The 26,933-nt window shown below is 32.9% G+C and overlaps 1 protein-coding gene and 2 long non-coding RNA genes across 5 annotated transcripts; all 3 read right to left on the minus strand.

The window, feature by feature from the left end:
• Window positions 1–142: 142 nt before the first annotated feature.
• LOC149616159 (uncharacterized) lies at window positions 143–1,772 on the minus strand. Its single transcript, XR_016375841.1, has 3 exons — window positions 1,500–1,772; window positions 1,243–1,346; window positions 143–908 (listed from the first exon to the last, which is right to left on the minus strand). It is a non-coding gene; the product is annotated as an uncharacterized LOC149616159 (long non-coding RNA).
• A 6,437-nt stretch (window positions 1,773–8,209) lies between these two features.
• On the minus strand, window positions 8,210–10,997 carry LOC149616160 (uncharacterized). 3 transcript variants are annotated; one of them, XM_089856762.1, is made up of 6 exons: window positions 10,897–10,997; window positions 10,307–10,780; window positions 9,644–9,785; window positions 9,127–9,350; window positions 8,793–9,067; window positions 8,210–8,566 (listed from the first exon to the last, which is right to left on the minus strand). In XM_089856762.1, the coding sequence occupies exons 3-6, from the start codon at window positions 9,777–9,779 to the stop codon at window positions 8,368–8,370; spliced, it is 834 nt and encodes a 277-aa protein (XP_089712888.1). In that variant the 5' UTR covers window positions 9,780–9,785; window positions 10,307–10,780; window positions 10,897–10,997; the 3' UTR covers window positions 8,210–8,367. The 3 variants fall into 3 exon arrangements, with proteins under 3 accessions (XP_089712888.1, XP_089712889.1, XP_089712887.1); XM_089856763.1 differs by having other exon boundaries at window positions 9,644–9,717; window positions 10,307–10,964; XM_089856761.1 differs by having other exon boundaries at window positions 10,307–10,962.
• Window positions 10,998–20,945: 9,948 nt separating this feature from the next.
• On the minus strand, window positions 20,946–24,600 carry LOC149616161 (uncharacterized). Its single transcript, XR_016376074.1, has 3 exons — window positions 24,505–24,600; window positions 21,851–22,294; window positions 20,946–21,502 (listed from the first exon to the last, which is right to left on the minus strand). It is a non-coding gene; the product is annotated as an uncharacterized LOC149616161 (long non-coding RNA).
• Window positions 24,601–26,933: the final 2,333 nt, after the last annotated feature.

Genomic DNA, 26,933 nt, shown 5'->3' on the forward strand with positions numbered 1-26,933 from the left:
TCTTAAGGGATTATAATTAATTACTTCAAAATTCTCAAAATATAGGACTTTATAGGACGATTTGTGAAATTATAGGATAAAATAGGACACTTTTCAAAATATAGGATTTTATAGGAATTATAGGACCTCTGGGCGCCCTGAAAATGCCTTGCTAAAGCAGCCATATTGAACTCCCCTTCTCTACACCCGCTTTGCTTTCCACAAATTTTCGTTGTTCTGGGGGGCGGGCGCGGAATTGGTTTTCTATTTTTCCCCAACTTTTGACATAAAGAAGAACGGTGTCCAATAGGCAACGACGAATGCTTGACGTCATAGCCGTGGTTTTAATCAGATAACAAGAAGTTTCTTCGAGGCCATTTTTTTTAAGTGAAGACGTTTAGGTTGTGGAGTTTAAATGTAAAGTCCCGAAGACTTTGTTGAAGAAATTCGACTTCATTGTTATTATTGAATTCGTTCTTGTTTATATGATAAAACTGAGAGATTTAACAAAGTAAATAAAGTTTAAGAAAATGAACGTGTTGCTGTTAGTGCAATTTTCAACATGAAAGGTATGCCTTTGTCTCCACGAGCTCGCACTTTCCTATTACATGTTTCAGCAAAAACGGTTTGCCACCATTTTTTTTTATTTGGAATTTCAGTCAAAATTACGCGAAATAAGGTTTGCGTATCCGTGAAATTTTGGTCGGTGAAAATCAGCCTTTGGAGTTTGATTCAAGAAAGGATCGATAACAACATTTTAGTTTGAAATATTCGCACAATGGTAAGAGTTCACTAGATGTCAGTGAGGGTTAAAGTTCGAAATATAGTTCATCCCTACTTCGTTAAGGATCAATCCTATATATCCATTCCAAGTTCCATTGGAATTAGGTAAACCAACTTCATTTCCTTCCGGCATTATTAGGCGATACCTATGGTATAATCCAGTCTCAGAATGGGTAAATGTATCGGTGCCAAATCTTATTTTTTCTGTCTTAAACTACACCTCTTTCAAGGTTGCCTTCTACCGTAAAAGCAGAATATCATTAATAATATGAAGAACAGATGTATAGTAGATCGTGACGTGTACAAGGAATGCATTAATTTAAATATACTGCGTATTCAAATATTATATATGTAAAACAAATTGAGAAATATATCGAACGGTATTTGGACTATAGGCTAAAACTGGCTAAAATAGTAATTTTTTTATCCCAGATCTTAATTTTACGAGCCTTTATTTTATGACGAAAGAAGCAAATTTACTTGAAACCAAGAACGGACAAAAATATTTTGAATATATTGGCTGCATAACCCGATCGTGGAACCAAAGTTCCATCGTCTAGTCTATCCACCATGAAGTCAGATCTCTGTAAACGAAAATTTTCAGCTTTAAGTCAAAGTTATAATAATGATACAATTTATTTATTTATTTAAAGTTAAACACACGCAAAGGTAATTATTAATTCAAAAACAAACAAACAGACAAACAAAAAACTATATTTGATGAAAGTAAAACGTACGTTTATTACGCAGAAGGAAAATGTTAAATTTTCCAAAGCCGGCATTTTCACAGGTCTTATTTGTGAGGTTCTGAGTAAGTTCAGATATTATTATATTTTAGATGTATTTTACAGAGCCTGCGCTTTATTCGAAAATTATACGCTTGAGTTCCATTACAGGCACTCTAGAAGTAGAGCGGAAAGTCAATTAACCATTAAGTTTACCCCTTTTTTCACACGTTATGCCGTATGTAATACGCTATTAGTTTTTATTTCCCATATTAATATATTAATACATTATTTAATTAATACTATTATATTAAGATATCAGATTAATTTGAGAACTGGTAAAGTCACATTAGTTTAACATGTCCAATTTTTTATTATTATAAAGCTAATTCAAGATTTTTCTTCTCCTTATCGCTAACGAAGTTTGTTATTTCTTTTTGACTTTGACTGGCTGAGAGAACTTTGCAATTGGTAAGAACGACGTGGTCCTATCGGGGTCAGAATTGATCATATTCTTTAAATTAATTTTAAATTAATACAATATTGAAAATTTCAAGATCTCCGAACACTTACAGAAAATTACAAAACTTGGTAAAAGTACTAAAGTAAACACTTTATTTACCAAATCAAAACGCAACTTTCTTCCGCCAAAAATTGTATTTATTAGCGAAATATTTAATTGAAATAATGAAAAGGACAAAGTCTGAACAACACCTTACCAATTTCATTATTATAACCAGGGATAGATTTAATTTTAGAAGCAGGAATGGAGAACAGAGTCATGGGCACGCTTCAAAGTCCCGTACCCCCTTCCCGGGACGGAGGGGTATGACAGAGGTAAAATGGAATTACGTATTTTTCGCCTTCCCCGTCAGCAACGTCATCAAAACGTAGTTTAAGTGAGCCAATAAGATTATTTAAACTTTTCGGTTTTCATTTCGTGTTGCTCTATACTGGGTCGGACTGAAGTAAATACTAACCGTTCTCCATTCCTACTTCTAAAATTAAATCCATCCCTGTTATAGCCATAATCATCGTGCTTCATAACCTCGTGACTAACATAGCCCCAGCCAACTAAGCCTACCATAATCTAAGCTAACTACGAATGACAAAATTTAACCAAAACCAACCTAACATATCCCCTTCCTGCTAATTATGTCTTGTTGTTTTTTGAACATAAATCGTACAAAATCAGTTCTGGAGAACAGGAATGCGTACAACTAGTAGAAATCATTGTCTAGCCTTTTTCGCTCAACGTATCCAGGTGGATTTTGTGGGAATAATCTACCTCTCTGTACCTTGCACATGGCTTCTTTGGAAGTAGGGTTACTTTAAGAGAAATCGTTAAACGGCGGCTATTATAGTTCGTAATGCACGGGTTTTAGTAACTCAGAGCAGAAAAATATACCGGAAATTTAAAGAAAGATGCACCTAACCGTGAAATTAATAAAAATACACAGATTTAGCGGCGTAAAGGTTAAGGTTTGTTCAATCGATATCGTACGAAAATATACAAGGACAAAAATCATTTTGCAATATTCCGTGTGGTTTCCAATGTGCCAAGGTTGTACTGTACCCGGCAATGATCTAAGGCTATACGGTGACTCGCGTACGTTATAAATATATTGCAGAACTTAATATTAAAGTAACGTTTTCGGCATAATAGAGTTTATTTTAAAATGAAAAACTGTTCTTGGATTATGGTATTTACTTTTTAGGCATTATTTACTTACGTTTGGCTAAAATAATCACCATATTTGAAAGACTTTGAGTAAGCCATGGCCACGTTTTGCATACGTAGGGGCTCTTTCGGAATATGAATTTTTTTCATAAAATTTTCATCAATACCGTGTTCTCTCAATTTCTCCGAAAAGTATTCCGGTGTCGTTAAAAAAGCAAAGTTGGAATTTTGCATAATTTTCCACGCTTCGAAATCGTTCTTTACACCAGTATGTTCGTTTTTTTCTAAATAATTTGCCAAAAATTTTATCTCACTCCTACTAGATTTCTGTAATAAGTTAATAATTGAGATTCAGTTGTTAAAAGATTTTTCATTTTGATCCTTGCCTTTAAATCAGTTACTAATATTTTTGTGAAAAATGAGTAGGTTCCAACTGTTAGGTTTTTATTGCGAATTGCTCCAACCAGATCTTCAACGGTGTTAATTGCATTTATTGATCCTTTGGTGTTAATACTGGCTGATAATACAGATCCGTAAATTTTAAGAGTGCATCCAATGAATATAATGAAAGTAAAAATAATCCAGCCAAATAGGTTATGCTTCAGTACACCTGTTAAAAAAGAACTCCATTTACTTAACATATATGGTGCAATGGTTTTAAATAGATTTAGCTCAAACCGGTTTGTCCAATGCCCATTACAAATGCCACTAATTTCCAGTACAAGAGTCCTAGGCTATCAGTATTCCGGTTATTGCTATTGTGTTGAATCAAGTACAACATGAAAGGGAAAGTCAAAACGAATATTCCCAAAAACATCCATAGCTAGAATTAGAATAATTATGATTTAGGAAGTTGTAACTGTTGCCTTTTGCATTATTATTAACATTGTTGTTAATTTACGAGTTCAGGTAACATAACATTATACCTTAAAAGAACGACCTCTTACTAAATATAAAAGATGCATATTAAAAAAAATAATAAATTATCTCCAATTACAAAGTAATTACAATTTATGTATTAATAAATTAATGTTATGTTATCGGAACCTATCTTTAAGTAAAACTCCACTATCACGTAATTATCGAATTAGGCGATTGAGAAGTTTTACTTAATAATACTTAGTAGTTCTAATTTGAACGAAACAAACCGAGTTTTGTAAAGGATCAAATATAAAGCTGCTGGTCTTCTCTTGAACGTTCGCAGTTTCTCTTGTAAGATATGTCAGTTTGTTTTGCCAGCAATATGGTGAATATTTTATCAACTTGAAAAATTCGTATCGAACTCCCATAAAACTTCCAGAAATGTCTACTTCCTAAATGTTGGATTGGAGAAAGTTATATTTTAATGCAAATAAAAGTTTGGGTGACATTTAGTGTGCTACTTTTCGTCACTTTCTCCAGACTGTCTGGTTTTCACTGGCCCAAAAACGAGGGAAAACCAGCGTGCTGCGCTATTTTTACTTTTTCGCGCCGTGTAGCGATGAGTGAAAAAGTTGTATAATAAAAAAGGAAGACATTCTACCTCTCTTTTACCCCTTTACCCCTCTTTCGCTACCTTAAAGGCTAAATTCAATGCGTGCAAAGTTTAAAATTTAACAAAGTAAATAAAGTTTAAGAAAATCAACGTGTTTCGATTAGTGCAATTTTCAAGCCTTGGTCTTCACGAGGTTTCACTCTCTCCTATTACAAGTTTCAGTGAACACGCTTTTTTTCCCAAATTTTAGTCAAAATTATGCGAAATTGTGTTTCCGGATCCGTGAAATTTTGGTCGGTGAAAACCAGACTTTAGAGTTTGATTCAAGAACGAATCGATAAAAACATTTTAGTTCTTAATTTTGAAACATTCGCACAATGGTAATAGTTCACTAGATGTCAATGAGGGTTAAAGTTCAGAATTTAGTTCATCCCTACTTCGTTAAGGATCAGCCCTATATATCCATTCCAAGTTCCATTGGAATTAGGTGAACCAATCTTATTTTCTTCCGGCATTATTAGGCGATACCTGTGGTATAATCGAGTCTCAGAAGGGGTAAATGTATCATTGTGAAATCTTTTTTTCTTTCCTAAACTAGACCTCTTCCAAGATTGGCTTCTACCGTAAAAGCAGAATATCATTTATCATTTGCCACATAATCGGTTAAATAAAATGAAAATTAAAATAGCCTTAAAAAGCCATGGTAATTGTTATGATAAGTTGCCCTAAAAGCAATATTTCTGTGGAATTTGAAGAACAGATGTATAGTAGGTCGTGACGGGTATAAGGAATGCATTAATTTAATTAACTTTCGTATTTAAATATTATATATGTAAAACAAATTGAGAAATTTGTCGAGGGGAAATTAGCTAAAAGAGTTTTTTTTAATCCCAGAACTTATTTTAAATTTACGGGCCTTCATTTTATGAACAAAGAAACCAATTTACTTGAAACCAAGAGCGGTTGATAATACTTTGAATATATTGGTTACATAACCCGATCGTGGAACCAAAGTTCCATCGTCCAGTCTATCAACCACGAAGCTAGAACTCTGTAAACGAAAATTTTCAGCTTTTAATTAAAATTTTATCAATGAACCAATTTACTTATTTAAAAAAAACGATATTCGATGAAAGTAAAACGTACGTTTCTTACGGCCACGGAAAATGTAAAATTTTCCAACGCCGGCATTTTCACTGGTCTTATTTGTGAGCTACTGATTAAATTAAGGTATTATTCTATTCTGAGTTTATTTTTTTTTGTTTCAGAGCATGCTCTCTATTTGTAAAATACACGCTTGAGTTCCATTACAGGCGCTCTAGAATTAGAGCGGAAAGTCAATTTACAATTAAATATACCCCCTTTTTATGCCGTATGCGACACTCTATTAGTTAGTTCTTTCCCATATTATTATACTAAATAAAAAATTCTATTATATTTAGATACCTGATTGATTTGAGAACTGGTAAAGCTATATAAGTATAAAATGTGAAATTTTTCAATACCGGAATTTTCTCTATTTCTTCAAAGTTAATTCAAGGCTTTTTTCTCCTTATCGGTAGCGAAGTCTTTCTTATTATTATTTATTTTTGACTTGGACTGGCTGAGAGAACTTTTCAATTGGGAGGAACGACGTGGCTTTATTGCGGTCAGAATTGAACTTTTTGCATTTGTTTCTTTATTAATTTTTAAGTGACTTCAATCTAAAGCCAAATTTTCAAGATCGAACGAGCATTTAGAGAAAATTACAAAACTAGGTAAAAGTACTAAAGAAAACACCTGGAATTTAACTTGACCCTTAACTTTGGCTTAACCGAATCAACACGCAACTTTCTTCCCCCAAAAATTGTATTTAATAGTGAAATACTTAATTGAAGTAATCAAAAGGACGAAGTCTCAACTACAACTTACCAATTTTATAATTATGGCCATAATCATCGTGCATCATGATCTCGTGACTAACAAAACCCCAGCAAACTAAGCCTACCATAATCTAAGCTAACTACGTCTGACCCAATTTATCCAAATCCAATCTAACATACTCCCTTCCCGCTGATTATCTCTGGTTGTTTTTGAACATAAATCGTACAAAATCAGTTCTGGAGAACAGGAATACGTACAACTAGTAGAAATCACTCAACGTATTCAGGTGGATTTTGTGGCCTTGTACATGGTTTCACTCGAAATAAGGTTTCTTTTGGAGAAATCGTTAAACGGCGGCTATTATAGTTAGTAATGAACGGAGTTTAGTAACTCAGAGCAGAAAAATATACCGGCCATTTAATGAAAGATGCACCTAACCGTGAAATTAATGACGGTATAAAAATACACAGATTTTGCGGCGTATAAAGGTTTAGGTTGTTTTAATCGATATAGTACGAAAATTTAAAGACATTACAGCTAATTTCTAAAATGAATATTTTACACATTAAGTCAGCTAAATTTTAAAATGAATATTTTACACATTAAGTCAGCTAAATTCTAAAATGAATATTTTACACATTAAGTCAGCTAAATTCTAAAATGAATATTTTACACATTAAGTCAGCTAAATTCTAAAATGAATATTTTACACATTAAGTCAGCTAAATTCTAAAATGAATATTTTACACATTAAGTCAGCTAAATTCTAAAATGAATATTTTACACATTAAGTCAGCTAAATTCTAAAATGAATATTTTACACATTAAGTCAGCTAAATTCTAAAATGAATATTTTACACATTAAGTCAGCTAAATTCTAAAATGAATATTTTACACATTAAGTCAGCTAAATTCTAAAATGAATATTTTACACATTAAGTCAGCTAAATTCTAAAATGAATATTTTACACATTAAGTCAGCTAAATTCTAAAATGAATATTTTACACATTAAGTCAGCTAAATTCTAAAATGAATATTTTACACATTAAGTCAGCTAAATTTTAAAATGAATATTTTACACATTAAGTCAGCTAAATTCTAAAATGAATATTTTACACATTAAGTCAGCTAAATTCTAAAATGAATATTTTACACATTAAGTCAGCTAAATTCTAAAATGAATATTTTACACATTAAGTCAGCTAAATTCTAAAATGAATATTTTACACATTAAGTCAGCTAAATTCTAAAATGAATATTTTACACATTAAGTCAGCTAAATTCTAAAATGAATATTTTACACATTAAGTCAGCTAAATTCTAAAATGAATATTTTACACATTAAGTCAGCTAAATTCTAAAATGAATATTTTACACATTAAGTCAGCTAAATTCTAAGATGAATATTTTACACATTATGTCAGCTAAATTCTAAAATGAATATTATACACATTACAGCTAAATTCTAAAATGATATTTTACACAATAAAGTTGATAATTTACACATTACAGCCAAATTCTATAATGAACATTTTACACATTACGACTAAATTCTAAAATGGATTTTTACACATTACGGCTAAATTCTAAAATGGATATTTTACACAATAAAGTTGATAATTTACACATTACAGCCAAATTCTATAATAAACATTTTACACATTACGACTAAATTCTATAATGGATATTTGACACATTAGAGCTAAATACTGAAATTTATATTTTACAAACTAAACAAAACCAAAAAAAAACAAGTCTTTTTTTCTATACTCAGTGCCATCAATCTTGATGGTATATTGCAAAGTTTTGGTCGAGCTTTTGTCCATATTATTAATCAGTACATTAACACATCGTTGAATTATTAATAGTAAAAGTATACAATTTCTGCAAAGAGAATGCACAGTGCGAAACTGTACGTAATTAAAAGAGAAACAAATACAGCATCCATGTCGAGCATATCAATGTAATATATCTTCTTGGGTGCCTTTACTTGCACAGTTTTGGAATTCAAATGTGTAGTCAATTTTTGCATAATTCCAGATGCTATCATTCGAGACACACTTTTCGAATTGGAAACGAAAGATTGGTGTTCAATTAATTCAACTATAAGAAAGAAACCTAGACCTATGTGGAAGTGACAGTTTTGTGGTTTACCCCAAAAGTGTCACTTGGCATAACAGAGTTAACTCCAATGAGAGAAAAAAATAATTTCACATTAGATGTAATTTTAAAATGGAAAACTATTCTTGGATTATGGTGTTTATTTTTTAGGCATTATTTGCTTACGTTTCGCTGATAAAATCGCCATATTTGAAAGACTTTGCGTAAGCCACGGCCTCGTTTTGAATAAATAGGGACTCTTTAGGAATATGAACTTTTTTCATAAAATATTCCTCAACACCGTATTCTCTCAATTTCATCGAAAAATATTCCGGTGTCGAAATTAAGGCAAAGTTGGAATTTTGCATAATTTGCCACGCTTCCAAAACGTCCTTTACACCGGTATGTTCATTTTGTTCTAAATAATTTGCCAAAAATTTGATGTCACTCCTACTAGAGTTCTGTAATGAATTAATGATTAAGATTAAGTTTTTAAAATATTTTTAATTTGGTTTCTTGCCTTTAAATCATTTACTAATAATTTTGTGTAAAATGAGTAAGTTCCAATAGTTAAGTTTTTATTACGAATTGCTTCAACCAGCTCTTCAACAGTGTTTATCGCATTGATTGATCCTTTGGTGTTGATACTGGCCGATAATATAGATCCGTAAATTTTAAGAGTACATCCAATGAATATAATGAAGGACAAAATAGACCATCCAAATAAGTTATGTTTCAGTGTACCTGTTAAAAAAACCTTTCTACAATCACTTTACAAATGTAAGTTCAATGGTAAGTTTATAAGATATGTTCCAGGAGTGTGCTAAACACGTACTGAGAGATAGTACGAAAACGACGCGAGATTTTCCTATAGTCCATCTTCCTATTTATTCTGTACTGAGCCTTTGACAGTGCCTCATCAGGGGTAGCTTTACCAGAATACATAACGTTTCACCTAAGTCACTTCATGGCAAGCTCTTAGTAATCAGTGACAAACTTATGGAACATGTCTTATGCACTTATGATTTAGCTCGTACAGGTTTGTCCAATGCACATTACAAATGCAATTAATTTCCAGTACAAGAGTCCTAGGCTTGGAGTATTCCGGTTGCTATTGTGTTGAATCAGGTGCAACATGAACGGGAAAGTCAAAAAGAATATTCCCAAAAACATCCATAACTAGAGTTAATATAGTTGTGATTTAGGAACTTGTAAATGTTGCCTTTTGCCAGGTATAGATTTAATTTTAGAAGTAGGAATTGAGCACAGAGTAGTCTGAGCAAGCATAGAAAATTTTCTATGGAGAAAGCGTCAAAGTCCCAGACCCCCTTCCCCGGAATGGAGGGGTATGAAAGAAGAGGCGGATCATAGCGACAGAGGTAAAAAGGAATTACCCATTTTTCGCTGTCCCCGTCAGCAACGTCATCGAAACGTAGTTTAAATGAGCCAATAAGATAATTTAAACTTTTCGTTACGTGCTGCAGGGAGGGGCTGTATACTGGGCTAATAGTCGGACTGAAGTAAATACTAACCGTTCTCCATTCCTACTTCTAAAATTAAATCTATCCCTGCTTTTGCCTTGTAATTAACATTGTTGTTAAGTAAAACTTCACAGTAGTGTAATTAGCGAATAATGCGATTGACAAGCTTTTTACTTAACAACACTGTTGTTTATCATTTCTAATTTGAACGAAACAAACCGAGTTTTGTAAAGGATCAAATAAAAAGCTGCTGGTCTTCTCTTGAACGTTCGCAGTTTCTCTTGTAAGATAGGACAGTTTGATTTGCCGGCAATATGTTGAATATTTTACCAACTTGAATAAATCGTACCGAACTCCCAAAAAACTTCCAGAAAGGTCTACTTCCTATATGTTAGATTGAAGACGGAAGTTATATCATAATGCAATTAAAAGAGTGGATAATCCCTGAAGTTTTGGTCGGTTAAAACCAGCCTTTAGAGTCTGATTCAAGAACGGGTCGATAACAATATCTTACTTCTTAATAATTTTGAAATATTACCGCATTGGTAAGAGCTCACTTGTTGTCAGTGAAGGTTAAAGTGTAAAATTTAGTTCATTCCTACTTTGTTGGTGATCAATCCAGCGTATCCATTCCAAGTTCCATTGGAATTAGGTGAACCAAGCGCATTTCCTTCCGGCATTACTAGGCGATACCTGTGGTATAATCCAGTCTCAGAAGGAGAAAATGTATCAGTGTCAAACCTTTTATTCTGTCTTAAACTACACCTCTTCTAAGGTGCCAAAAGCACCGTAAGCAGAATATCATTTACCATAAACATAGAATCTACATTTTCAATGACAAAGTGTATCCGAATAAAGCCACATTAATTCTTATCATCTTGCTTTAAGAGTTGCCATTTAATCAGCTAAATATAATAAAATTGCCCAATAATTAATGTATTAAGCCGTTTTTCAATATTCTGCCATAAACAAATATTTCTGTGGAATTTGAAGAATAAATGTACATGTCGTGTACTAGGAATGCATTTATTTAAATATACTGCATATGTAAAACCAGGGATAGATTTAATTTTAGAAGTAGGAATGGAGAAAGGTTAGTATAGCCCACACGTAACGAAAATTTTAAATGATCTTATTGGCTCACTTAAAGTACGTTTTGATGACGTTGCTGACCGGGACGGCAAAAAATACGCTTTCCTTTGTACCTCTGACCCGCCTCTTCTTTCATACCCCTCCGTCCCGTGGAAAGCGGTCCGGGACTTTGACGCCTCCCCAGATTACTATGTTCTCCATTCCTACTTCTAAAATTAAATCTATCCCTGGTAAAACAAATTGAGAAATCTATCGAACGGTATTCGGTCTACAGCCTAAAAGAAGCAAGCCTTCTAGATTAAAAGAATTTTTAGAATCCAAGAACTTATTATAATTTTACGGGCCTTTATTTTAAGAAGCAAGAAATCAATTTACTTGAAACCATGAACAGATGACAATATTTCGAGTATAATCCTTAGGTAACCCGATCGTGGAACCAGAGTCCCATCTTCCAGTCTATCAACTAGGAAGTAGGAACTCTGTAAAATAACATTTAGAGATTTAGTTTAAAAATAACAAGGGTTGGTACTGGTAAATGTGAACGATTCTAATTGGGAACACTTTTTCTTTAAAATTTTGTAACTAATTTTTGGGCGGCTCAAATTCCTTTTAAAGGGGCTCAATTTGTAGATTGAATATCGAGGATTACGATAAAAATGGTCCGAATACTTTAGGAATACGTGGATGAAAGATACGGACTTATATATACACAACAACTCGGACTAATCAACTTAAGTTGATGCCAATTTTAGGTGAGCTTAATACAATACCATCGAGGATTATCTTTAGCAAGAGTTACAATAATCCCACGATAATAAACCTTTAATCATTAGATAGATCACGTTTTTTGCTATAAATTCGACATTAAAATCTCTGGTTTCGATTCGGAATTCGATTTAAAAATAGAGTTGGAAAAAACCAAGTAAAAATTGTAAATGTGAACACAACGTTTCAAGGTTAATTAGAATCCTTTTTTGAGCTATTTTAGTCAAAGTGGGAAACGAGTCAGCTGTTATGCTAGGGGCTGAATAAAATGGGACTTCTCAACAAATTATTGAGCATTTGGACTCAGGTATTGTTTTTAACTATATTATCCTCTCACTTATCAAATCTGCGTAAACTTTAATCTAGGTGCATGAATTTAGGCTCTACGTATTGGTAGCTTCTTTCATAGGGCCTTTTTTATTCCTCCCATTTGATTAGCATTGGTGTTCACATTTGGGTCCCGTGTTCACTATTTAGGGTCAGGGTGTTTACATTTACCAGCGATTGTTCACATTTGGGGTCCTCTAAGGGGTTTTGGAAATAGGACATTGTGCAAAATTTAGAAGAGTTAAAAAGCTGAAAACATAGCGAATTGTGTCTAAAAAATCATATTTTATGTCCTGAAAGTTTCAGGTGTCTAACGTTAGCGCCACGGAAGTTATTCAAAGATTTGTAAAAAGTGTTCACAATTACCAGTTCCAACCCTATATTCGATTAAAGTAAAACGTACGTACGTTTCTTACGGCCACAGAAAATGTAAAATTTTCCAACGACGGCATTTTCACTGCTCTTATATTCGTGAAGTTCTAAGTAAATTCTGGTTTTAATCTATTTTGAGTGCATTTTTTAGCGAGCCTGCGCTTTAATCGCAAAATACACGCTTGAATTCCATTACACGCGAGCTAGAATTTACAATCAAATTTACCATTTTTAGCCACTCTACATCGTATGCGATACGTTTTTAGTTCCTTCTTTCACCTAGATGAAGGTGTTGTTATATTAAGATAACTGATTAATTTCCAAACTGGTAAAGTCATTTAATTTTAATGTGTTTAATATTTCATTTCTCTAATTCTTCAAAATTAATTCGAGATTTTTCTTCTCGTTATCGCTAACGAAGTCTTTCTTATTGTTATTATTAATTTTTCACTTAGCCTGACTGAGAGACTACGTGGCTTTATTGAGGTGAGAATTGACCATATTGTTTTTTTATTTATTTTTAAATGACTACAATCTACAGCCAAATAGCTATTCAAGATCGCACGAGAATTTGAAGAAAATTACAAAACTGGGTAAAAGTACTATAAACTGCTTATATAACAATAGCCTGGAATATAAATCGACCCTTAACTTCGGCTTAACACGCAATTTTCTTCCCCTAACAACTGTATTTAAGGGAACAGTTCAGATATCATAAGATTAAGCCTTAAAAGAACTGCCTTGTTCTAAATATAAATGATAAATGCTAAGAAAAATTATCCCTTATTACAAAATAATTAGTATTTTATTAGTTTTACCACTTCGCCGCCATTGCTTTAGTGGCGTCTGCTAAATCAAACCTACCTTACGCCCTACCCCTCTCAGCCTAGTAAAAATTCAACCAGTGCCCTAGATCCCACTAAACCAAAGGCAGTGCAGTAGTCCTCATTTACAAGACTAATTAAATGCTAAATATTTTGCAATAAGAGCTAATTTATTCATTTTCTTCACATTTTTACTTTTAGAGAAAGGAGTTTCTTTTAAGGTATAATGTTATATTACCTGAACTTTTCTTTTAATAGCGAAATATTTCATTGAAATAATGAATAGGAATGGGTACTTAACAAATTACAACAAAACTCTAAAATGGATATTTTACACATTTTCATCTGCTCCTGTTACACCTAAATTCAAAAATGAATATTTTACATATTTCAGCAAAAACTCTGATATGGATATTTTACACGTTACAGCTAAATGGATATTTTACACATCACAGCAAATTTCTAAATTTGATATTTTACACATTACACCTAAACTCTAATATGAATATTTGACACATTTCAGCAAAACTTTAAAATGGATATTTTACACATTGCAGCTAAATTTTAGAATGGATATTTTACACACTACAGCTAAATTCAAAAATGGATATTTTACACATTGCAGCAAAATTCTAAAATGGATATTTTACACATTGCAGCTAAATTTTAAAATGGATATTTTACACACTACAGCTAAATTCTAAAATGGATATTTTACACATTACAACTAAATTCAAAAATGGATATTTTACACATTGCAGCTAAATTTTAAAATGGATATTTTACACACTACAGCTAAATTCAAAAATGGATATTTTACACATTGCAGCAAAATTCTAAAATGGATATTTTACACATTGCAGCTAAATTTTAAAGTGGATATTTTACACATTACAGCTATAACAATTTTTCTATACTCATGGCCATCAATCTTTATTGTAAATTGCAAAGGTTTTGTTGAATTTTTGTTCATATTATTTATCAGTACACTGATAAATAATATGAACTGATTATTTATAATAAAAGTGTGCAATTTAAGCAAAGAAAACGAATAGTGCGAAAACGTACGTAATTAAAAGAGAAACACATACAGAATCCATGTCGAGCATATCAATGTAATATATCTTCTAGGGTCCCTTTACTAGCATATTTTTTAAATCCAAATGTTTGGTAATTTTTTGCATAATTCGTGACAATCTTTTCGTGAACAAAATGAGAGTTAGGTTAACAATTAATTCATCTATCCAATAGAAACTCAGAAAAATGTTAAAGCGGGGATAGATTTAGTTTTAGAAGTAGGAATGGAGAACAGAGTTGTCTGAGCGCGAAAATTTTGCACTTAATATCAGAAAATACTTAAAAATGAGTTGCATTTCGGTTTAACGATTCGTGGTAACGCGTGCTACGTAGAAATCCTTCATAATTTAGAATGTTTTCCTAGTTAGTTGAGCGCAAAAATGTGAAGTTGCGTTTGTTGGAAAATCAATACAAGTGAATAATTAAGAACATTTCCAGTATATACTTAAGTAACAAATGAGCTATTATTATTAATGTTTTAGTTCCTAGCAAACTATATAAACAATGTTCTAGGATAGATTTTATTTTTGATTTAGGAATGGAGAACTGAGTAATTAGGACGCGTGTCAAAGTCGCGGACCCCCTTCCACGGGACGGAGGGGTATGAAAGAAGAGGCGGGTCATAGCGACACAGGTAAAAAGGAATTACGTATTTTTCGACGTCCCCGTCAGCAACGACATCAAAACGTAGTTTAAGTGAGCCAATAAGATAATTTAAACTTTTCGTTGCGTGTTGGAGGGAGGGGCTCTATACTGGACTACGAGTCGGACTGAAGTAAATACTAACCGTTCTCCATTCCTACTTCTAAAATTAAATCTATCCCTGGTTAATGTACATATGATGGATATTTTACTTATTTCAGCTAAATCCTAAAATGGATATTTTACACATTACAGCTAAATTCTAAAATAGATACTTTACACATTACAGCTAAATTTTAAAATGGATACTTTACACATTACAGCTAAATTCTAAAATGGTAATTTTACACATTACAGCTAAATTCTCAAATAGGTTTTTTACACATTACAGCTAAATTCTCAAATAGGTTTTTTACACATTACAGCTAAATTCTCAAATAGGTTTTTTACACATTACAGCTAAATTCTCAAATAGGTTTTTCACACATTACAGCTAAATTCTAAAATAGGTTTTCACACATCACAGCTAAATTTTAAAATGGATTTTTTACACATTACAGCTATAACAAAAATGTTTTATATACTCATGCCCATCAATCTTGATGGTATATCGCAAAGGTTTTTCGAACATTTGTTCATATTATTAATCAGTACACTAACTGATCGGTGAATTATTTATAGTAAAAGTGTACAATTTCTGCAAAGAGAAGGCACAGTGCGAAACCGTACGTAATTAAAAGAGAAACAAATACAGCATCCATGTCGAGCATATCAATGTAATATATCTTCTTGGGTCCCTTTTCTTGCATAGTTTTGAAATCCAAATGTTTGGTCAATTTTTGCATAATTCCAGATGCTATCATTCGCGATAAACTTTTCGTATAGAAAATGAGAGTTAGGTTTTCAATTAATTCAACTATCCAACTGGGCAATGTTAAAGTAAAGATGAAAAAAAATCTCACATTATATGTAACTTAAATATGGAAAACTATTATTGGATAATGGTATTTAATTTCTAGGCATTATTTACTTACGTTTTGCTGATATGATCACCATAATTGAATGACTTTGCGTAAACCATGGCTAGGTCTTGCTTAAATAGGGTCTCTTTTGGAATATGAATTTTTTTCATAAAATATTCCTCAACACCATATTTTTTCAAATTCCTCGAAAAATGTCCTGGTGCTGATATAAAAGCAAAGTTGGAATTTTGCATAGTTTCCCACGCTTCCAAAGCGTCCTTTACACCAGTATGTTCATTTTGTTCTAAATAATTTGCTAAAAATTGTATGTCACTCCTACTAGATTTCTGCAATGAATTAATGATAAAGATTAAGTTTTTAAAATATTTTTAATTTGGTTCCTTGCCTTTAAATCATTTACTAATAATTTTGTGTAATATGTGTAAGTTCCAACAGTTAGGTTTTTATTACGAATTGCTCCAACCAGCTCTTCAACAGTGTTTATCGCATTGATTGATCCTTTGGTGTTAATACTGGCCGATAATATAGATCCGTAAATTTTAAGCGTGCAGCCAATGAATAAAATGAAAGAAAAAATTGTCCAGCCAAATAGGTTTTGCTTCAGTATACCTGTGAAAAAAAGAACTCCGTCATTTACTTTACATATAGGCATGTATAGTTGAATGGTTTATATTAGATTTAACCATATGTTTATAAGTTATGTTCCTTAAGTATGACGCTACTTATACTTCTTAATTCTAGGGACATTCTGAGAGCTTGTTCGAGAACGACACGAGAATTTACTACACTCGGTTTCGCAGTCCGTCTTCCAATTTAGTCTGTACTAATCATTTGACAGCGCCTCACCAGGCGTGGCTTTAAGGGAATACATCACCTTTCACCTATGTCACTTCATGACAAGCTCTCGGTAACCAGTGACAAACTTATGGAACATATCATTTGAACTCTTGATTTAACTCAAACCGATTTGTCCATAGCCCATTACGAATGTCATTAATTTCCAATACAAGAGTCCTAGGCTAGTAGTATTCCGGTTCAAATTGCGTTGAATCACGTGGAACATGAAAGGGATTGTCAAGACGAATATTCCCAAAAACATCCATAACTAGTATTAACATAGATGTGATTTAGGAATTTGTGAATGTGTCATTGAAAGGTTTTATTTAATAACACTTCAGTTCTAATTTGAACGAAACTTACAGAGTTTTGTAAAGGATCAAATAAGAAGCTGCTGGTCTTCTCCTGAACGTTCGCATTTTCTCTTGTAAGAAATGACATTTTTAATTGCCGGCGACTTGGTGAATATTTTAGCAACTTGAATAAATCGTATCGAACTCCCGTATGAATTCCAGAAAAGTCTACTTCCTATATGTTAGATTGAAGAGGGAAGTAATATTTTAATGCTAATAAAAGGGTTAGTGACATTTATTGCGCAACTTTTCACCATTTTCTCTACACACTATGTTTGAATTTAGTTAAAGGCTGGTTTTCACTTGCCCAAGACTCAGGAAAATCCGTAATCCGCGGCGTTTTTACTTTTTCACGCCATCTATCGATGAGCGAAAAATTTTCATATTTGAAAGTAAAGACCCCATTTTACCCTTCTTTCATCCCATTACTGGATATGGCCAAACCATATATAGTAGTAGGAAATCAACCAGATGCAGGGTTAGAGTAGAATTTTTAAAAACAGCAAATCTATAAATTAGGCTTGTCAAGTGTGGAACTCCAAAAAGAGGATAATCATCGATTACGGATTACTAGGAATCATTTTAACTTTGCCGAGGGATGGGAATTTAAATATTACGCGTAATCTCTTTAGTACAGTCAAATGTCCAAAGTGTACTAGAAACTCTGGGTTGGTATCAGTGGAATTTTAAACATAAAAGGTAAGCCTTGGTCTCCACGATCCCCTGGCCCTTTCTCTTATTAAAAGTTCCAGTAAAAACGGTTTGCCTTTTTTAGGGATTTTCCGCGAAATAATTGTTCTTACGAGTACGTGAAAATTTGGTTGATGAAAACCAGCCTTTAGAGTCTGATTCAAGAACGGATCGGTAAAAAATCTTGGTTCTTAATTTTAAAATATTCGCGCATTGGTAAGAGTTCACTTGCTGTCATTGAAGGTTAAAGTTCAAAATATAGTTCATTCCAACTTCGTTAGTGATCAGTCCCTCGAATCCATTCCAAGTTCCATTGGAATTAGGTGAACCCATCGCATTTCCTTCCGGCATTATTAGACGATACCTATGGTATAATCCAATCTCAGAAGATTAAATGTATCAGTGTCAAACTTTTTCTCTCTCTCTCTTAAACTACACCTCATCCAAGGTTGGCTTGTACCGGAAAAGCAGAATATCATTTAACATAAACTCAGAATCTACATTTTCAATTACGATTGCATACCCCACTAAAGTGTTAATATTGACTATAATTTACGATTGAAAACGACATTTTATACTATGACACTTTTAGTAACAAACCATAGCAGGAAAAACAGATAACACAAAGAATAATAAGAACGCCGGACTGACAATGTTATGTACTAGCCCAGTCATATGACATACATGAGGAACTTCACATTTAGAGACATCTTCCCATTATAAAGTCAAATTAATTCGTATTATCATGGGTTAAGAGTTTTCTTTATTTTTAGAAGAAAGAAACCAACTTACTTGAAACCAAGAACCGATGATAATAATTTGAATATATTGCTTTGATAACCGGATCCTGGAACCAAAGTTCCATCTTCCAGTCTATCCATTATGAAGTCAGAATTCTGTAAACGTAAGTTTAGAGCTATAATTTAATAAAAAGGACTATATTCGATGAAAGTAAAACTTACGTTTCTTACGCCCACGGAAAATGTAAAATTTTCCAACGCAGGCATTTTCACGGGTCTTACTTGTGAGGTTCTGAGTAAATCAAGTATTATTCTATTCTAAGTGTGTGATTTTCTGAGCCTACGCTTTATTCGTAAACTACACGCTTGAGTTCCATTACAGGCGCTTTAGAATTAGAGCGGAAAGTCAATTTACAGTTAAATTTACCCCTTTTTACCAACGTTATGCCGTATGCGATACGCTATTAGTTAGTTCTTTCCCATATTATTATATTATTTTATTAATACTATTGTATTAAGATATCTGATTGGTTTGAGAACTGGTAGAGCGACTTAGTTTAATATGTGGAATTTTTCAATACCTGAATTTTCTCGATTTCTTCAAAGTTAATTCAAGATTTTTCTTCGCCTTATCGCTAGCGATGTCTTTCTTATTGTTATTTCTTTTGACTGGCCGAGAGAACTTCCCAATTGGGAGGAAAGACGTGGCTTTATTGAGGTCAGAGTTGACCATATTGTTTTAGTTCATTTAATTAATTTTAAATGACTAAAATTTAAAGCCACAATCAAGATAGCTCGAGCACTTATAAAATTAAATTACAAAAAAACTTTGTATAAGTTCTATAGTCAACACGTAGAATTTAAAAGCTATCTGGCGTTGTACAAGGTTGTGTTTTATGATACAGTAAACTTTAAAAAGTGGCCTGAATTGCAGACATTAAACAATAAATAGTCTTTGGGTCCATCCGTATGAAATATCTGAATGAGGCTTTTTTTAAAGGACCATAGTTTTTTTTAAATTAATGTATGAGGAATTTTACATCTCAAATAATCTAAAATTTTACCGGAAAACATTTCGTGTAAAATTAAAAAAATCAGAAATTTGCTTACAACCACACCGGAAGTGTTCACATGGCTTCAATCGAAATAAGGTTTCTTTTAGAGAAATCGTTAAAGCGCGGTTATTATACTTGGTAATGCATGGGGGTTAGGAGCGCAGAGCAGAAAAATATACCAGAAATTTAATGAAAGGTGCACCTAACCGTGAAATTAATGACGGTATAAAAGTACACAGTTTTAGCGGTGTAAAGGTTAAGGTGGTTGTAATCGATTTAGTACGGAAATATAAACACATTACTGTTAAATTCTAAAATGGATATTTTTCACATTACAGTTAAATTCTAAAATGGATATTTTTCACATTACAGTTAAATTTTAAAATGGATACTTTACTCATTACAGCTAAATTTTAAAATGGATACTTTACACATTACAGCTAAATTCTCAAGTAGGTTTTTTACACATTACTGCTAAATTTTAAAATGGATTTTTTACACATTACAGCTAAATTTTAAAATGGATTTTTTACGCATTACAGCTATATTTTAAAATGAAAATTTTACACATCACAGCTATAACAAAAATGTTTTCTATACTCATGGCCATTAATCTTGATGGTATATCGCAAAGGTTTTTTCTTTCGAAAATTCGTTCATATTATTAATCAGTACATTAACAGATCGGGGAATTATTTATAATTAAAGTGTGCAATTTCAGCAAAGAAAACGAATAGTGCGAAACCGTACGTAATTAAAAGAGAAACAAATACAGCATCCATGTCGAGCATATCAATGTAATTTATCTTGTTTGGTCCCTTTTCTTGCATAGTTTTGAAATCCAAATGTTTGGTCAATTTTTGCATAATTCCAGATGCTATCATTCGTGATATACTTTTTGAATAGAAAATGAAAGTTAGGTTTTTAATTAATTCAACTATCCAATGGGAACTTAGAACAATGTTAAAGCAACGGTTTTAGAATAAAGGATGGCATAATAGAGTAAACTCCAACGATAAAAAAATCTTCTCATATTAGACGTAACTTAAAAATGGAAAACTTGGTTTATGATATTTATTTTCTAGGCATTATTTACTTACGTTTCGCTGATAAAATAGCTGTATTTGAAAGACTTGGCGTAAGCCACGGCTAGGTTTTGACTAAATAGGGGTTCTTCAGGAATATGAACTTCTTTCATAAAATTTTCATCAACACCGTGTTCTTTCAAGCTCTTCAAAAAATATTCCGGTATCGCTATATAAGCAAATTTAGAATTTTGCATCTTTTTCCACGCTTCGAAAAAGTTATTTTCACCAGTATGTTCATTTTGCTCTAAATAATTTGCCAGAAATTTGGTCTCACTGTTACTAGATTTCTATAAAGAAATAATGATTAAGATTGAGTTTTTAAAACATTTTTAAGTTGGTTCCTTGCCTTTAAATAAGTTACTAATGATTTTGTGTAATGTGCGTAAGTTCCAACTGTTAGGTTTTTATTACGAATTGCTCCAACCAGCTCTTCAACAGTGTTTATTGAATCGATTGATCCTTTGGTGCTAATACTGGCCGATAATATAGATCCGTAAATTTTAAGCGTGCATCCAATGAAAATAATGAAAGAAAAAACAGTACAGCCAAATAGACTATGCTTCAGTATACCTGTGATAAAATAATTCCGTCATTTACTTTACATACGGTTTTTATTACAAAACATGTATCGCACCATAATTTTATAAGATATTTTCCTTAAGTATGACGCTATTTATACTTTTTAATTCTAGAGACTTACTGAGAGCTAGTTCGAGAACGACAAGCGAGAATTGACTACTCTCGGTTTTGCTATCAATTTTCATTTTTAATCTGTACTAAGACATTGACAGTGCCTCACCAGGCGTCGCTTTAAGAGAATACATAATGATTCACCTATATGTCACTTCAAGAAAAGCTCTCCTTAGCCAGTGATAAACTTATGGAACATATCTTATGAACTTATGATTTAGCTCATACCGGTTTGTTCATTGCCCATTACATATGCCATTAATTTCCAAAAGAATAGTCCTAGGCTATTAGTATTCCGGTTCAAATTGCGTTGAATCACGTGGAACATGAAAGGGATTGTCAAGACAAATATTCCCAAAAACATCCATAACTAGAATTAATATAGTTGTGACTTAGGAATTTGTTATTAACAATTTTGTTAAGTAAAATTTCTCAATTGCGTAATTGTCGAAGTTCGTAAAATTTCACTTAATAACACTTAGCAGTTCTAATTTGAACGAAACAAACAGAGTTTTGTAAAGGATCAAATAAAAAGCTGCTGGTCTTCTCCTGACTGTTCGTATTTTCTCTTGTAAGAAATGACATCTTGAATTGCCGGCAACTTGGTGAATATTTTAGCAACTTGAATAAATCGTATCGAACTCCCGCATGAATTCCAGAAAAGTCAACTTCCTATGTGTTAGATTGAAAAAGGAAGTAATATTTTAATGCTAATAAAAGGGCTGGTGACATTTATTGTGCTACTGTTCTCCGTTTTCTCCACACACTATGTTTGAATTTAGTTGAAGACTGGTTTTCACTGGCCGTAGGTGCAGGAAAATCCGTAATCGGCGGCGTTTTTACTTTTTCGTGCCATCAAGCGATGAGGGAAAATGTTTCATATTTAAAACTAAAGATTAAACTTTTCCCCTCTTTTGTCCCCTTACAGGATAAAATCAATGCGAACACCTGTGACCAAACCACATATAGTAGTAGGAAATCAACTAGTCTAAGGGTTTGAGTAGAATTTAAAAAAAAAACAGAAAATCTATAAACTAGGCTTCTCAAGTTTTGAGGTCCAACCAGAGGATAATCACCGATCTGGGAGCACGGCAGTGCTCCCAGCCAAGTCGAGCACTGACATCCTTTTCTCGAAGCAACTCGTGACACTTTTAAGCCCACTGTAACTTCGTGATGGGTACAGGTAAAAGCCTGAAATTTTGCTTGCCGCGAGGACTGTCAATCGTAGCTATAGTTTCCAAATTTCAAGTTCCTACCCTATATACTTTTCGAAATATCGCAGGTGAAATTTACCTTATTTTGTCACTCACTCACTCACTCACCGATCATCAAAATTCTAAGGTACTTCTAGAGGAGATAGAAACTTAAAATTCAGGATTTAGTTTTCATTTATTTTATAAAGCACAGAAAAATTAAAACATCCCGAAATTTTCATAAAATTGTTCTTTAGTTCTTTATTTTAAAACTAGATGGCGCTGCCGTCTGTTCAACAGAAATAGTGTGTGTTCTTGATGAAAGGACGTAATGGTCCAAAGTTAACCGAAAGTTAAATATATATTAAAGCTAATAGGAGTAGTAGTTTAAAAGAAATGTGCCGTAACTGATGCTACTTTCTTTTATTAGGATATCGCGTACAATCTTTATTGCATATTCTCTGCGGGTCGAAAAGGGTAATTCAACGTAAATATGGACAAACGTTTCCAATAAAATGGCAAACGAAGTACCACGAGAGGGTCTTGTTTTAATATAACTACCGAAGTATAACGAGAGGGTCTACAAAAAGAAGTGAGATCCTATGAAAAACATTAACATGTACAAAAATGGGCCAAGCCTCACTTCGTGCCCTCTCCGCCGTAAAACGTTCTGAGATCCCATGTAGAGCCAAGTCTGCCTTTTGTTCTCATTCAATCGCCAATTGAACAATTATGTTATAAATTAAGTCCTTTTCCTAATTAATAACCAATATTCTTTGACTCTATCATTATTATACATCTTTGTTCGTATCAAAAATATCGTGACTTGGCAAGCGCAGGTGTACATAAGGTTATGCATAACTCGCCTTATAAACTTGTAAATAGGCTTATGCATAACTCACCATATAATTTGTACGTAGGGTTGTGCATGACTCATCTTATAAACTTGTACATATCCCCTCGACCATAAACGATTTAGTGAATATCCCTTCGATTATTTTAAAATCGGCAACGATTTAGTGAATATCCCCTCGACTTCCTTTTAATATTACTTATCTGCGATTGCCAAGTCACGATATTTTTGATACGAACAAAGATGTATAATAATGATAGAGTCAAAGAATATTGGTTATTAATTAGGAAAAGGACTTAATTTATAACATAATTGTTCAATTGGCGATTGAATGAGAACAAAAGGCAGACTTGGCTCTACATGGGATCTCAGAACGTTTTACGGCGGAGAGGGCACGAAGTGAGGCTTGGCCCATTTTTGTACATGTTAATGTTTTTCATAGGATTACGGATTACTAGAAATCATTTCAACATTGCTAAGAGCAGGGAATCACGTGTAATGCCTTTAGTACAGTCAAATGTATGTACCAAGTGTAAGAGAAACTCTATGGGTTGCTATTAATGAAATTTTGAACATGAAAAATAAGCCTCGGCCTCCATGTAATTTGTAATTTTTTGGTAAATGCGTTTTTTTAGGGATTTTCCGCGCGTCAAAATTATGCAAAAGTGGATTTTCGTATCCGTGAAGTTTTGGTCGGTGAAAACCAGCCTTTATAGTCTGATTCAAGAACGGATCGATGAAACAATTTAAGTTCTTAAGTTTTAAATATTCGCGCATTGGTAGGAGTTCACTAGTTGTCAGTGAAGGTTAAAGTTCAAAACATAATTCATCCCTACTTCGTTAGTGATCAATCCTGCGAATCCATTCCAAGTTCCATTGGAATTAGGCGAACCAAGCGCATTCCCTTCCGGCATTATTAGACGATACCTGTCTCAAAAGGGGTAAATGTATCAGTGTCAAACTTTTTTAATCTTAAACTACACCTCTTCCAAGGTTGGCAGAATATCATTTAACGTAAACACAGAATCTACATTTTCAATGACAATTTGTATCCCAATAAAGTGTTATTATTGATTATATTTTACGATTGAAAAGGATGTATTATCCTATGACACTTTTAATAAAAAAAAACTTGCAGGAAAAAATGGATTCGTGGAATGATACAACAAAGAGCAACATAAACGTCATACTGACTATGAGAGAAAATGCTATCCTCAGACAAATAACATAAAAAAGTAACCTTGCATTTAGCGATATCTGCTAAACTTAAAGTCATATTAGGCCTAATTCGTTAAGCAAGCCACTGGTAATTGATGTGCTAAGCCGTTCTCAAGATACTACCATAAAACCAATACTTCTGTGGAATTTGTAGAACAAATTTATAATAGATCGAGTCGTGTACATGGAATGAATTGATTTAAATATTGTGCACATTTTACTATTATATAAATAGTACTATTAATAAATAAAAACAATTGAGAAATCTGTCGAACGGTATTTGGACTATAGGCTGAAAGAGGCAAAGCCTTATTAGAAAATATTTATTATCCCAGGTGTGGTAAGACCTTAATGTACTTCCATCTTTGGCCATCTCAAATATTACCTTAGCGAGTTAGAAAACACGTACTACATTAGCACATACGAAAGTAACACGCCCTCCGCACACCCAGATATTACGTAATTTTTTTACTTGAAACCAAGAACGGATGATAATAATTTGAATATATTTGTTTGATAACCCAATTGCGGAACCAAAGTTCCATCTTCCAGTCTATCCATTATGAAGTCAGAACACTGTAAACGCAAATTTACAGATTTAATTTATAAATAACTTCGATGAAAGTAAAACGTACGTTTCTTACGGCCACGGAAAATGTAAAATTTTCCAACGCCGGCATTTTTACTGGTGAGGTTCTGATTAAGTTCAGATAATAATCTATTTTGAGTGTATTTTTTCAGAGGCTGCACATAATTATTTAATTAATTAATACTATTAGTAAAGCCAGGGGTATATTTAATTTTAGAAGTAGGAATGGAGAACGGATGGTATTTACTTCAGTCCGACTCATATCCCAGCATAGAGCCTCTCCCCCCAACACGTAATGACAAGTTTAAATTAATTTATTGGCTCACTTAAATTACGTTTTGATGACGTTGCTGACGAGGACGGCGAAAAATACGTAATTCCTTTTTACCTCTGTCGCTATGACCCGCCTCTTCTTTCATACCCCTCCGTCCCGACGAAGGGGGTTCGGAACTTTGACGCGCACCCAGATTACTCTGTTCTCCATTCCTACTTCTAAAACTAAATCTATCCCTGGTGTAAGATATCTGATTGATTTGGGAACTGGTAAAGCCATTTAATCAAAACATGTCCAATTTTTGGACACAGTTTTATTTTTAACACCTTAAAAACCTACAGCCCCTTTCCGCACAATTTTTCATAGCTCATTTTCCCACAGTTTGCAAAAAAAACATTTTTATTTTCTTGTTGATTACATTTTAAAACCCTGTAACTGGGAATAACATCTCCCTAGTTATTCCCAGCCTGTAAGTTGTTCTGCTGCCCCATTGGACCGAATGTAGCAAAAATGTGAGGTTTCATGATCATAAAATTTTCGATGCTATTTAAAGATATATTTATTTTCAATGCAGTTTTTGAAAACGGAATTAAAATGCATCTTATACATTTATTTTTAACAAAAACACACTTGTTTTAATGCTTACGTATATCAATACACTTTTCTATATCGATAGTGATATTGCAATGGTCAAAACCTAACCTAATCAGCAGGAAAATGAAATGTTTTATTTGCAAACTGTGCAGAAATGGGTTATGATAAAAAGTGGTGAACTAAAATTTTGATGAAAAACTGTGCGTAAATGGGTCATAAAAATTGTGCGGAATTGTGCTATGATTCTCGAAAATCGTGCGGAAATGGGCATCCTTGCAATTTTTCAATACCTGAATTTTCTCTCTATCTTCAAAGTTAGTTCAAGATTTTTCTTCTCCTTATCGCTAGCGAAGCCTTTCTTATTACTATTCTTTTTTTGACTTTAACTGACTTAGAGATCGACAGGGCTACAGAGTTGACCATAAATGACTACAACCTAAAGCCAAATAATTATTCAAGATCATACGAGCACTTGAACAAAATTGCAAATATTGGTATACTCTGCCTAGATAGCCAAAACCTTGTATTTAAATCGATCCTTAACATGGTAAAAGTTCTAAAGCAAACACAACTAGACGCTTTAACATTGG

This window comes from Phalangium opilio, unplaced genomic scaffold (genome assembly GCF_054372755.1).
Source record: "Phalangium opilio isolate 3A_F unplaced genomic scaffold, DU_Popi_V2 ptg000217l_1, whole genome shotgun sequence".
NCBI lineage: Eukaryota > Metazoa > Arthropoda > Arachnida > Opiliones > Phalangiidae > Phalangium > Phalangium opilio.

Bases quoted from the DNA above. Each gene is read 5' to 3' on its own strand.
- LOC149616160 (XM_089856762.1), bottom strand. From the start codon at position 9,779: ATGTTTTTGGGAATATTCTTTTTGACTTTCCCGTTCATGTTGCACCTG. The intron at 9,068-9,126 runs GCAAGAAACCAA...AATTCATTACAG, and splicing joins TATTAGTAAATGATTTAAAG to AACTCTAGTAGGAGTGACAT. The intron at 8,567-8,792 runs GTAAGCAAATAA...CAATTCGAAAAG, and splicing joins GGCGATTTTATCAGCGAAAC to TGTGTCTCGAATGATAGCAT.